At 36.9% G+C, this 14299-nt stretch overlaps 1 protein-coding gene across 4 annotated transcripts in view; it reads left to right on the top strand.

Annotated features, from left to right (window-relative positions):
* Window positions 1-14299, top strand: part of fam184ab (family with sequence similarity 184 member Ab) — a 134940-nt gene that overhangs the window by 88693 nt on the left and 31948 nt on the right. For all 4 annotated transcript variants that reach the window (XM_082148186.1, XM_082148185.1, XM_082148188.1 and 1 more), the window contains exons 12-13: window positions 9411-9564; window positions 10922-11049. In XM_082148186.1, coding sequence (XP_082004312.1) covers window positions 9411-9564; window positions 10922-11049 — 282 coding nt within the window. The remainder of the gene's footprint in view (window positions 1-9410; window positions 9565-10921; window positions 11050-14299) is intronic.

Genomic DNA, 14299 nt, shown 5'->3' with positions numbered 1-14299 from the left:
CCAAGCAATTGCTGACTCTAATCCTTTCAGCCTATTTGTCCACTGGTAAAATGGTCCTTTAGCCCCATTTGCCCTCTTTCTGTCCCCCAATAGATTTGATGTGGTAAGGCAGATCTGTCACAGATCCAGCCCTGCCCACAGCACATCTCTCAGGTCCTTCCTTTCCCAGATCCTGCAATAACCTGCTCACTCTCAGCTCTCCTGTCTGTGGGTTAGTAATGGCTGAGCGCTTGCTGTCACAGGCTGTAATGTCTGCTTTATCCAGTACCTAGCCTCTGATGACTCCAGGGGAGAGAAACGCTCAGTCTGACTGGAAGTGATTGCCTTGAGCTGGGCTGAAGTGGCTCCACACCACAGGCCTGAAGATGAAGGCTGCGAGCGGGGGACAGCGGGGATACACTGCTTGAATAACTGGTGATAAGTCGAGATTGACTCGCCAAATGCAGCGTCAGTCAGAATGACAGGCTTCACTTCACAGTTTAAGAGCTAGTGGAAACAGTTGGACGGCACAGGCTGGCTTGTTGTGATGCCACGAAATGGCAAAGGCTTAGCTCATGAATATTAATTATGGATAGATATATTATTATCATGACCTGTTAATGTTTTGATTATAATTAGTCATGGTTTACGATTTTTCACATCAACAGAAAAATATACCGGGATAAGCTGGCTTCTCTTGAGACTCCCATGCTTAGCAGCAGTTACTGATATGCTGTACATGATTGGTTACAAGGTAGTTTATGATGTCAGAAACACCAGCGATTTCAAACCGTGTTTTTGAGACTGTCTTTGGTTCACTGGAGTTTTAAGGAGAAAATACTCAGCAATGGTGTTGACTTATGAATTGGCACATAGTTTGTCTTAAAGCATATTAAAAACACCACATAGACATATAAACAACATTAAAAACTTGATTTTCACCACAGAGGGGCTTTAAATTAATTGTATCACTATGAAAAGTGTAAAAAGTAATGCTAAAATGAAATACAATGGACATTTATCAATTTGTTTGATTTAATTGGAGCTTCAAGCTAACTGATTAAAAATCACTAACTTGACACATAATGAGTGATGCATGAATTATCAGATCAAATTAGTGGCTGTTTTTCATATTTGGTTTTCATAATAATAATTTAAGTGTCCCTTTTATCAGCGAATAATATATCTGCCTATTTATATTGATATCTATTTTTTATCCTATATATATGAATTGTCAAAAAAGCATGCATGTTAGCAGTGGTTATAGACAGACAGAAATTATTACTAATGCTTGGTTTATGGTTGCATAGTGGATATAGTGCATAATGATATCAGACACAGCAGTAGTTCATATGTTGATGAGTTTCCCAGCAGCACAGGCAAATATAAAAGATTCAAGAGCAGTTGTAATTGTTGTAGAATCCCAGTTGTCCTGCCTTTAAAATAAGCCCTCTTGTCCTTGTTTCATTTGTGTAATGAGTGGAGATCCAACAGAATGGTTATGAAATCTCATTTAATAACTTTCTGCTCTAGAGCACCATGTTCGAGGAAGACGTGCAGACTCCAGGAGCCGATTTATTGACTTGTGTTTAATTATCATCAGCGGTTCAGTGTGATGCGGCACCCTGTGATAATCTCACACCAACCGCATTACCATCTCTCTCTCTCTCTCTCTCTGCTCACCAGCATCTCAGTATTGAGCAGGGCTCTTTTGAAGTGAGGCTGAGAAACGCTTCTCTGCTGCTAATAGGCTCGACAGCACTGCGGAGGAGAAAGACAGCGTCAGTCTTAGCACTCGCCGCTCCGTCCTCAGAGACTAAAATGAGTGTGCGATTCCTCCATCTGATATCTCGCTCCAACAGGCAAAAAGATCCACCTCAGCTCCCTCCTGTAGCTTTTTGCTGATATCAAGCACTGCTTTTTACCCAGCCGGAAAGAACAGGCGAAAATCCCGCAGCTGCCACAGTAGGTAAAAGGCCTGTGTGTGCCAATCCTCGACAGCACGCCGGCCGAGAGCATATGGACCTGATGACTCACTGTGAAGATACCTGGGAATTTCAGAGCTGCCCTTTCCGGCTTTCCTTTTTTCTTTTTTCAGATATTAAAACAGCTTCAAACATGGCTCATCCAAACAAATTTATAATCTATTACTAGTTGCAAGTCTTTTGTCTTTAAAGAGGACCTATTATGCCCTTTTACAAAGTCTTGATTTTGTATTTGGGGTCTACTAGAATAGGTTTTCATGCTTCAATGTAAAAAACAACAACAAAAAAACACATTTTACATTGTTGCAACACCTCTCTTCCCAGTCTGTCAGTAACACCCTGGGGTGCTTTTCCCATACAATGACATGACTCGCTGCCTGCCTAACTACCATAGTATGATGCATCATGGTAGAAAGTCACGACTGTTTCCGAATCCGTTGTTGAAAACGCCATTAGTTCAACAATATAGGACTGCCGTTAATGATGTCATGTGCTGCAGGTGTTGGAGCAATAATAACTTCTGTCAATTCATCGATTTGAGATTTCAATTAATGTTTTTAACATTATTATAGTTCATTTACATAACAGAAATCTTTTCATATTTTTATTCACGTTAACATGCAGTATTTTGCATACTCTAAAGGGGGTCGCATACCGGACGCGCAGCTCGGCGGCGCGCCGCGCAGCGCCACGTCTTTTAAATTCGAACACATTATTCTCTATGAGAGTACACACACCGGCGGCGCCTTTTGCCGTCTGTCCGTGGCGGCTCAGGACCGTGTTCAAAATCCTGCCGCACCACAGAGCGCCATTTACATAGTTTTATATTAAATGTACATGTATGTGTCTCAAATCGTAGTGAATGTATATACGGACTTCACCCTGTGCTGCAATATACATTTAGTTTTATATTTATTTACAGAAATCAGAAAATTGCTGATGTTATCGGATTTTCAGGTGACAGTTGTCCTAGACATGGCGCGACGCGGCGCTGAGCTGCGCGTCCGGTGTGCGGCCGCCTTTATGCATACAAGCGGTTCATTAAGTCAGCAGCTTTTTCCGCACCGTATTTATTCTGTCATGCTGCTGTGATGAAGGACGAAGGACCCTGTCGTTTTGCTTTATGGTATGATTGATTCATCGCAGGTTCCCTTATACGTTATACACTGGGGTTCTCTTACGCATTTATGTACACACGTATTCCTCAAAAACTGTGTTGATTGTTGACAGACTAAAATATATATATTAAGGGGCCGTTTACATGACACCATTTTCAACTAAAAACGGAAAACTTTTGATGCTTTGTGGCCATTCATTTACACGACAGTGCGTTTTGAGGGCCTGAATATGCAAGCTTTTGAGAACAGGTTTCAAAGTATAAGAAAAAAAACAAAAAACATACCATTATCGTCTGTGTAAACTGCAAAATCGTGAATTTGTGAAAACGGTGACATCATGCACGTGTATTACGTGTTAAGTCTATAGGCACATAGTTTCTTTACAAAGTGACATCGCCAACTACTGGCATGGCATGCATAATACAGCGCGGTTCCGTGCAGGGGCGTGGGAATTGGGGGTGTTTTCACAGGATTGTTAATGCAACGCAAATTTTTGTTCTTTTACATTTATTAATTTGTACCATTTAGTCATTTATTTGTAATAAAAACTTTAAGTGGGCTATTTAAAAAGTGGTACTTATATGTTAAATTAAGTTTTTTTAAAACATACACGCAGAGTGTGACGTCATATTGTGTGTGCGTAGAAAGAATTTGTCCGCAGCCGCTCAACAAAAAAAAATTATAATAATTCGTCCACAGCCACTCTTCTCCTGACCGCAAGTCCACCGTCAGTGTTGTGTAAGGTAGGCACGTAGGCAGGTTTTTTGTGTTAATTTCTATTTCCTGTCACTGTGCAGGCTCTTTTATTGTATATGACACTGTAAACAGCCGTTTAAACATTACGATTGAAAGCAGTATCAATAATGTCACAAATGTGATGTGCAGTCAAGTTCGGGTGTGTGTGTGCCATTTAAACGAGTGTTCTCACCGATGCGCTTGTTGTGATTCGTGGAGTTTTGACGAGTTTTATAGACTTGATATTGTTTCTTATTCAAAAGTGGTGATTGGACGGCTGGATCAGTGTGTTGTGATTGGTGAACCGCTTTGAATGTGTTATCCCTTACCATAACCAAAACTACCAACGCAACTCAATCAGGCCTCACCCCCTTTTTTTCGTATACCTTGAGCGGGAACTATTTAAATGAGGAATATAGGAATATTAGTTCTCGGAAGAAAACTCAAGACTACAATCAAAGTATTTGAGGGAATTCAGAACAGTGCGCACTGATATAGAGAATAACTTTTTGGAGTGGACTTTGTGCTTTGTAACTTTGCATCATAAACAGCAACATTACAGCAGAATAGGTCCTTTAACTTATTATGAAGCAGCTGCACCGATGCAAGACTTATTGTAGTCACACATACATGTGTATATCTACTAGTGCATCTACTACTATAACAATTAGGTTATGTGTGTGGCCTATTGAGTCACCGGTTTTGTGGCCCCTGAGCTTTCAGTTGTCCTGACCTAAAGCATCATAAAAATTGCTTTCAGTAAAATGAAAACAAATAGCCAGTCTCCAGAACTTTTATGAGGGTGTAAACTACATTAAGTGCATACCAAAGCTAAATAAATCTAGTTTCAGAAGACACCAGAGAGAGACGTTTTATATCCTGCCTCCCCTGACCATAAGGCCAGTGGTGAGACACTTCAAAGATCTTATATTGGGTTATAGCCAGCTTTCACTCGTATTGATCACACAGTTTTCCCCCTAGTTTATACCTTTCAATATGATCTAAGGGTTTCTCAAACCATTTTTTGTTGTTCATCCTTTAGGTATATTTGAGATAAAAAAAATTATACTATAGCATTTAGTGAAATTCTAGAGAACTTACTAGATTACTTCCTCGACAATAATATTTATTTTATTTGTTTGTGTTTTTGTTGTTGTTAATATAAATATCAATACTTATTTGCAATGCCACGTTCCCTTAGACGTGTCCATCACCTGTTTCATCTTTGAAGGTCTAAATGCAGCAAGATTTGGCTTGCACCTCTGTACCCCAAGCTGGATGTCTTTTCCCATGTAACGCGTCATGGTCCCATTCCAGCTAAACACCCTCTGGCTCCGCCTGTATAGTAGCCAAACTCACGCTATTGGCTGAGCTGGAAAGAGATGGACAGATCTGAGCAGACCACTCTCAATGTTTAGATGGTGCCTGAGTGGCTCAATGTTTTTACGTTTGGGGGAGATAAACACAGTAAACTGAGTTTAGAGAATGTATTTTAACATAAAAAAAAATCTTACATACTTCACCTTTTAAAAATATTTCAGTTAGTTGCCAAGGCAATGTTTTAAATGTTTGTTTAGTTTTTCAACTAATATTTATATTTTATTTTATTTCAGCTTTATTTCAATTAACATAAAAAAAAAAAAAGCTTTTAGTTTTAGTTAAGGATATAAACACTGCTGTAATGCACTAGCTCAAGTGGCCTCAATTGGCTTTTTGCTTTAATACAGTTATCACTATAAAAGGTTTGCATTTAGTGGGTTGTTTTCTGTATTTCACCATTTGAGTGGGATTCTCTCATTTATCTGGGAACTTTGTAAGTGTGTTAAATCCCAAAATAACTCACTAATTCATGCACAAGATTTATTGGCAGGGAAAGAAGCGAAGTGTAATATTTACCACTCCAAATTCATTTCCACATTTGGAGTGTGGCATCACTCTCGTAGCACTCGAGAAGGTGAAAATGGAACTATGACATTAGAATGGGAAGAGATGTGTGAAAAACATCACAACTCTGCATGTTTATTTGTGACTGCCGTAGTCATTCAGATGAAAAGCATCCTGTTTTTTCTCATAAGTGTGTGTTGTTCTGCTCAGGCTGCTGTGTCCGTGACAGTTGTCTGAATGACGGAAATGACCTGACCTTTTCAGATTTACAGAGCCATCGGGATGCATCGAGTCGGCTTACACTAGAGAAAACTGACACTAGCAGTTTGATGCATGATGTTTTTTAGCTAGCAAAAAATGTGTCAGTAACACACTTGACACAATATGGCGCTTGAGTGATTCATTAGTTAATGAGTATAAGCAAAATTGTTTGTGAATATTTTTTGGTAATATTAGCTAAAACCAGCTGAAACCACCTTTCTAACTGCTGCCTAGCATGTAGTTAGCTGATGTTAGCACATGTAGCTAAGCTAACGGTGAGATACTAGCACACACAGATATTTGGGTCAAATCAATGCCTTAAAATGCTGCCAAAGTAAGCAGCTCACTTTGTTTATAGGAACAGAGCTTGGAAAAAAATACCTTGAACCTGTGGCATAGCGTTTAGTGCACATGCTTTGGCAAATCCCACTCGCAACATTTCCCTGTTGTATTCCTCCTCCTTCACGGCCATACTTTCTTGTCATCTCTCATCTCCTTTATATGAACAAAAAATAAGCATTAACTAGTGCTATTTACTTCATCTTTTGGCAGTATGAAACCTCAAAGTTTCAGAAATGCCTTTTTTGTTTATTAACTTTAGGCAATTTTCTTTGTCATTAACTAAAAAAACGATGTAGAAATAAAATATATATATATATATATATATATATATATATATATTTAATGATTAAAGTATACAATATTGTGAGAAAAATATATTTTCTCTGAAAACATGTCAAAATATCTAACACAATTTTTCTTCTCAAGTAAATATATCTTGTTTTATGGATGTTTAGATATTTTTACTTGAAAAGCAGACAAAATATTGATTTAAATGTTTTTTTGTTGTTGTTTTTTTAAGTGTACCATTATTTGTTTGCAATCCTCTCAAGGCTGTATTGATTTAAAAAAGCCATCTTTGACAAAGCTGTTAAAGACCATGTGGTATGTTTTTACATGCCTCTGTTAAGCTCCATTGATCTTTCCCATCAGTTGTTTTATTGTGATCTCAGCATTAAAACTGCTCAGTTTTAAAACAGTCCTGCCAACTGGTTTGGTGCAGTCAGTGTTTACTGAAGCAGTTGGTCTAATTTGCGTCCCCTGTCATTCCCTAACCCACTTCCTCTCCCATCCACACCCACTCTGCTGGAAATCACTGACTCCAAAGTGTGTTTCAGTGGTGGCAGGTGCCCTGCATTACCCATCATTATGCCAGTGTAGCTCCAGCACTCAAACAGCTTCATTCTCTTAATCTAATTCAGGGTGCTTTAATTTGCATTGCTCTGGCTAGACACGAGACGGCAGCCATCCAAGATCCTAAACAAGTTTGCAGAGATGCATAAGTGCCTTCTGATAGAGTAGTAATCATTTTAAAAATAAGTTTTTATGCTCGTGTTTCTGGCTGAGTGCTGCTTTTCTTGTGATGCATATTTTTGCAGGTGCACCTGTTGCAATTCTTCATTCATCTTGTTAAAAAAGACAATTTTAAGCCATATTTGGATGGTAATTGTTTCTCATGGGGACATAAGGTATTTTCAACATTTACATGGGCTAGTCGGTGATTTTATTGCCATACGAATCCAGAATTTCATGTTTTTCTCCCACCACCCGCTTAAAAATCCCTGGCCGAATTACCTACTGTTTTATTTTTGACAAACACCAAGGTTGTGTGGTAATTTAATTGAAGTTTGAATACACATCTCTGAGTTTACAAGAGGAGATCAATTCAAAATTCACTGTTTAAATCCTTTTTGAACACTGCGGAGCACCGTACGATAACTTTTTCGCTTTGCTGTGATTTGCATGCATTTTAAAGATACTCTTTCATTACTGAAATTCTGGAAAGTATTTACAAAAACAATATTTCATCATGCAACATTTGAAATGGGCCGTTATTGTGAAAGCAACATGCAATACAATTCTAAAATATGTATTATATACAATTATAAATGAAAAATATAAACCAAGCATCTTTGTTTACCTCTTGAAAAATAAGAGGCTTATTTCTGCAAATTTCTTCATTTTTTCTTCATTTTTTTGTAGATAAAATGCAAGACCAACAACCATTTCAACTATAGCGTGTCTATCGTCCTATTTTTAAACAGAAGATTTAAATAAGTAAATAATAAATAGGATATTATTTTCCTATTATTAAATTAATTCAAAGTAATTATTCTAAACATATGACATTTTATTTACAGCAGAAAACCATGCGACTGACCATGTGATTAGCGCATTCTCAGGTTCTTAAAATCCCAAAACTCACTTCTACATCATGAATAAATCACCATGAATGAGTTTTATCACTTACTTGCCATGCAATTTTACAGACCTCCACATGTGAAACGGTTACCGTCCGAATAGGGCTTCAGATTAGTATGCATTTCTTGCTGGTTTATACTGGTCTAGCCTAGCCATCCATTTCACCAGGAAAACCTGAATGAATCTGGTAAATCAACATTGCTTATGTTCTTTCTGATGATGTTTGTTGAGCAAGTTGGTCTTACTGTTTAATCTTAAAGGGTCAGGTTCTTGTTGGTTAAACCAGTTAGTTTGTGGTTTCAGTTTGAGCAAACCTATTCTCTCTGTGGTTAAGCAACCAGATTGAGATAGATTAGTATTTAGTGTAGTGTTTTGTCATTGTAACATTAGTATAGTTAGCTAACATATTTTTAAATTGTAACATCTAACAGCTTTTTTGTTCTTACTGGTTTGTTGTTCTTCCAAGTGATGTTTTTTGTTGTTGTTATTTTCTTGCTTTAACTGGAACTTCTGGGCATCTAGTCCTCTATCCAAAGATTTATGCTCACCAAATATATTCAAATTATCTTTATGCCAATTTTACTGAAGGCAGAAGTTTGTACAGTTCGTACAGAGGCCCTGAAGGACAAGGTAATAATTTAGTTAATTTAGTGTCTCCCTGTATCTAGTTCCTACATTTTTTTCTTTCTTTTGTGTGTACCAGCAAAAAATGGCCCAAAAAATCTAAATGATTTCTCATTTTCTTTGTAAATTTGTTCCTGCATACTCAAGCTGTCCTGGAAGGGCATCAGATGAAAACAAAATGTATTGAATTTATTAAGTGCTTTCAAATCAATGAATTGCATCTAACATAAAAGTGTGTATATATATATATGTATCCATCTTAAACATAATATCTTATGTACTGTATATTTAAACTATATACAAACAAACATGCATACATACATACATACATACACGTGTGTGTGTGTGTGTGTGTGTGTGTGTGTGTGTGTGTGTGTGTGTGTGTGTGTGTGTGTGTGTGTGTATTTAAAAACTTTTATGTTAGATGCAATTAATCGTGATTAATCCATTGGACAGCACTACTTTTTTTTCCTATTGTAACTTGTGTTGATATGAACAAAATGGTGCATGGAGTGAAAAACTGATCTGATGAACTGATGAGTGTGTGTGTGTGTGTGTGTAGGAGCTCGAGGAGCGTCTCCGGCAGCAGCATCACATGGAGCTTCAGACTCTGCGGGAGGCTCACAGGCAGAACATCGAGACTCTGAAACAGCAGTCAGAGCAAGAACTGCAGACCCTTCGCTTTGAACTGGAGGACGAGGGCAAGGCCATGCTGGGTAGAACAGCCACTAATTCACACACTTTCTCTTACACACCTGCTGTAAAAACTCTACAGAACCTGTTTTATTATTTACTCTAGTTCAAATGCAATCTTTAGCAATGAATGTCTGTACTCTCATTTTGCAAGTGATGAAATCAGATCCATTTGCAGAGACAGTGGAGTCAATATCTGTAATATCTATATAGGTTACCATAGTAATGACTTGCATGTCAGCAAAAGACTAGCTCGCACGATGAAAAAAAAGGGCAAAAAGCTGAATATTTTCCTACTGCTTATAGAAATTCAAACTGAAATGCCTGTTTAGACTTTACTAAGCTGGCATCAAAATGTGATCAGGTTGAATCAATATGTCAACGTATTCTTTTTTCATTATACAACTCTTTCTCACAAAGCATGTAAATTGTTCACTTACATTTTCACAAGAGAAGTATTATTTAAAAAAAACTGTTTATAAAGAACAGCAACATTGGATAGTTTAAGGTGTTTTTTTGTTCTCACTTTATTCTTTTATTTAATTTTTTTGCTGTTCAAGCTACGAATAACTAAACTGATTTGAGTCCGATAGACCAAAAGAAAATACATTTTGGGAGACTTGGCTTGTCTAAAATTTTAGGAAATTAAAAATATGTTAAAGGTTTTCTGTGACCAACTCAAATGGCAAATCTGGAAATATGATAAGGTCCAACATTGCGTGATTTCCAAAGTTCAAAATTAAAATTTAATTTATTAAATTAAACTGTATTAAAGTTGCTTCAATTTATGCTCATCTTGCAATCAGCTCAAAAACTCACAAAAATATGCCTTATATCTATCATGATTGAGTTTCTGGAAGCTGGGAAAACTAAAGCTAAAATAATAAATAATTGAGTAAATATTTTATTTTTGCATCATTTTGTCAGAAGACTTTTTGGCTGCAGAATCAAGAGACAATTAGAAATCAAAATGGTTTCCTTATTCACCCTGTGCAATGTATGTTCATAATTTAGCATTTTGTTGGTAATGTTAATAATTGTTTGATTTAAAGTACATTTGTATTTGCTTTGTAGACTAAGCAGTGTTGGAACTAGATGTCCAATATAAAATCTGAGTCCTGAAGAGATCTACAGCTCTAATTATAGCTCAATCTCGTTGAAATACGGTATAATTGGAAGAAACTGGAAAGCAGCGTAATGAGAGAGTGCAGAAAGGAAATTGCAGGTGGGGGAATTAGTGTCACTTCCATTTCCACCTGTGCTTTAGGGAAAGTTGGAGATGAATGATGTTTAATTCAGCTCCAGACAGCAGTTCATCTCCCTGGAATAGTCTTGTTTTTCATTCCCTGTGTCTCTCTCTCTCTCTTGTTCTCCTCTCAGCATCACTGCGTTCCGAGCTGAACCATCTCCACGCATCAGCCATTGAACACATGCGTCAGACCCATCAACAGGAAACAGCGGCTGCCAAACAGGAACTGGAGAAAGCTTTGGAGCAGAGCAGAGTACAGGTAAACCTCCACCACAGCAGGGTTATTATATTTCATATAAGTTTACGTTGATATTTTTTTGCACTCGGTTTATTATTGCGGTGTCATCCATTTTAGATTTACATGCCCATAAATGTCACATAAAAGCTTGATTTGGTTGTTTTACATTTAGGTCAAATGCCCCCATCCTCTCTACTTCTTTTAAACTAAAAATAAGAAAGTATACTTTCAGTCTACTTTTAATGTACTTCTCAGAAATATACTTAAAATTGCACTTAAGTATACTTGACTTACACTGACAGCAAAGCATATTTGGTTTATACTTGTACTCAATCTTTTGATTGAGATAAGCTTAAAAGTATAATTGAGTATTCTAAGTATACTTGGCTTGTAGTTTTGTGTAATGTCTATTAAAAACTTTTTTCACATAGTTTTACATGCCGTCTTATAAACTCAAATTTTTTGAAAATAGTGATTTATAAAGAAAACAGATATTTCCCTTATTCTGAGTATCTGAATTTTTGTGTAGACTAGTCCACTGGTAATGTAATTTCCTTGAAATCTCTTACCCCGCCATTGACAGAATTTTCTGGCAATCCATGATTTCACTGTTACACGGTAAGGGGTCGCTATGCATCTTCTGAAATAGTACTGAATCTCTGGATCAAAACACAGGTGAAGAAGAAGCAGAAAAAGAAGCATTGCTTGCGCAAATGTAAATTAAATAACGTGATCAATCAAACTTTAAACAGCATATAAATCAAAACTGCCTAACGTTACTGAATGAAATGTCGACCCAGGAAGGGTTAACAACTGAAGCTTTGGGGGTGTTTATGAACTCCATCTACTTCATCTATGTTTTGATCATCGTTCTAAACCCGATCCGGAAGTAGTCTTTGACAAAAAATGTGTTTTTCTCAGCTTTTTGTTTAAAATGATGCTTTTTTTTTTTATTAAACTATTAAACTTAAAGCACCTTCAAGCTTTGATTAAAAAAAAGGATGCAGGAAGCTAGAATAATGATGTTATGTTCACTTAATGAAAACTTACAAGTATAATTGCAGTATAAAACTACTAATAGTTTACTGACAGTGCACTTCAAAGTTTCATAAACAAAAAAATGTGCTAAAAGTATTTTATTATAGTATTGTAGTATAGTTGCAGTACAAATGAAAAACTTAGTTGTATACTCAGTTTACTACTGTTACACTGAAAGTTTACTAAAAAGTGGGCCAATTTTGTCCCAAGTAGTATTGAAACATTACACTTACAAGTATACTTCAAGTACATTGGTATTAGTATACTTACTACATAAAGTATACATAAAAATATACTTTAACTTCACTAAAGTATACTCTCCTGTTAAAAAAAATGGGGGCATTTAAGATTAATGATTAATTTCTTTTTAAAAATTAATGATTCATTTCTTTTTTTTAAATCGTACTTTTGAACAGTAGTTCAATACATAAGTCTTTTTTATAATCGTATTTAGTTTTTTCGCATTATACACATTTTAAAGTTTCTTCACATTTTAAAGCTTTTTTAAAGTAATTATTCTTATTCTTATTAAGTATTGCTAGTTTTCATTCATTTCGATGTAGACTGTGTCCTAGCTTCCCTGTCAGGGTATTCCCATCATTCTCCCACCGTCTCCTACAGTCCTATTGTTTCCTAATGGAGACAGTGACTAACAGTAAGTTCAGCAAGTGAATGCCTTTCCAAGAAAGGACAAATCAATAGTGTTCTGCCAACTATTGGCTGCTATGAAAGAAAAGGGCCTTGATAAATCCTCTTGTCATCTGGCTTCATGTATAAGAGGACAGTTAAACAAAAGAAACGCTGACAGAATTGTTGGCCAAGCAACTGATAGGTTGTGCAGCTTGAGTCTTAAATGCAGGCCTCATGGGAAAACGTGTCCATGAAACACACATACACACAGAATCAAACTGCAATGTGCTTTTGCATCTCTGTGATGGCCCATGATTCGAGTAAATGCCAAAGACAACAAAAAATAGTTTTACCAAAAAAAAAAAAGGTACTATTTCATTCTTTTTACATAATAATTTCACGTTTAATTCAATGTGCCCCCAGGTGAATTTTGTGAGCATGACAGTAGCTATGTTTCCATCCACCTTTTTTATGCACATTTAGGAAATTTTTTAAACGCTCGATGGAAACGCCAAGATACGCAAGTTCTAAAAAAATTTGCAACAAAAAACTCTTGATTTTGCCTCAATCGAGGATTTGATTGGATAACTGGACTAACCAGCGGACCAATCACATCGCACAGCATCTCAGATGTTGGTTTGGTCGTTCTGAAATGCCTAGGCCAAAGTCTGTCATCAAAATGATTTAGTATAATGACTTTATGATGGAAGATAAAAATAGCCTCAGTGGCATCCCCAATTGCACCAACTTCCATTCTTATGATGACATATATTTTGTGCCAATTTCCCAGGAAGTGACGATTTTGTTGGAACACATTGGATGGATATTGTGCTTTATTTGCAAATGTTTATGCAATATTCAAATTTTGGAACCCAGGCCTTTATTTTAGGAGCACCATATGAACTCTAATTATGCTTTTCGAATATTTTCGAATATAACACTGTAATTGTAGCTGAGGCCTGGAAGAGTTTGCGGTGCGAAAACAAGTCCACTTTGCATGCACTTCCAAAGGATGAAGACTCGGCTCGAATTGATACAGTAAAATCGATGCCATTGTTACTGTTCGTATCACTGTGTATCAAGCGCTAAGGAATCCTTCAGAGCTGAAATTCAGATATGGTAATGGCCGTTTCGTTTCCGGCACGCGCTGTAAGCGGTAGATCCATAACAACAGACTGGGCCATCTGACCAATCAGAGCAGAGTAGGCTCGCAGAAAGGAGGGGTTTAGAGAGACTGAATCTTCGAACTAACCATTTTCAGATTCTTTGATAAATGAGGTGATGTGCAATGTATATTATAAGAAAATGTAAGTGTTTTTTGACCTCGGATACATGTAAACCTGTTGTAGTAAAACTAGGAACCTTTAAAATCGCTTAGTACCCCTATTAAGCGATTTTAAAGGTTCCTAGTTTTGTTTTGGAGATCTACTACAACCGGTTTAATTCTCCTGCTCCTGGGGCTCAAATCTGTATCGTGAGAACTTGCCTAATGTCCCTCAGACAATAACAGAGGTCAAAGGGCAAATTCAGTGTGATCTTTGCTAAAGAGAGGCTGCAAACTCAGATAAAACCGCATCAGAGCTGTTGAGCTCTCTCAGGAGTT

This window comes from Leuciscus leuciscus (assembly GCF_965113295.1).
Source record: "Leuciscus leuciscus genome assembly, chromosome: 19".
Classification (NCBI taxonomy): Eukaryota; Metazoa; Chordata; class Actinopteri; order Cypriniformes; family Leuciscidae; genus Leuciscus; species Leuciscus leuciscus.
The sequence above is the reverse complement of the archived record's forward strand: the minus strand, read 5'-3'. Positions and strand labels throughout refer to the sequence as shown.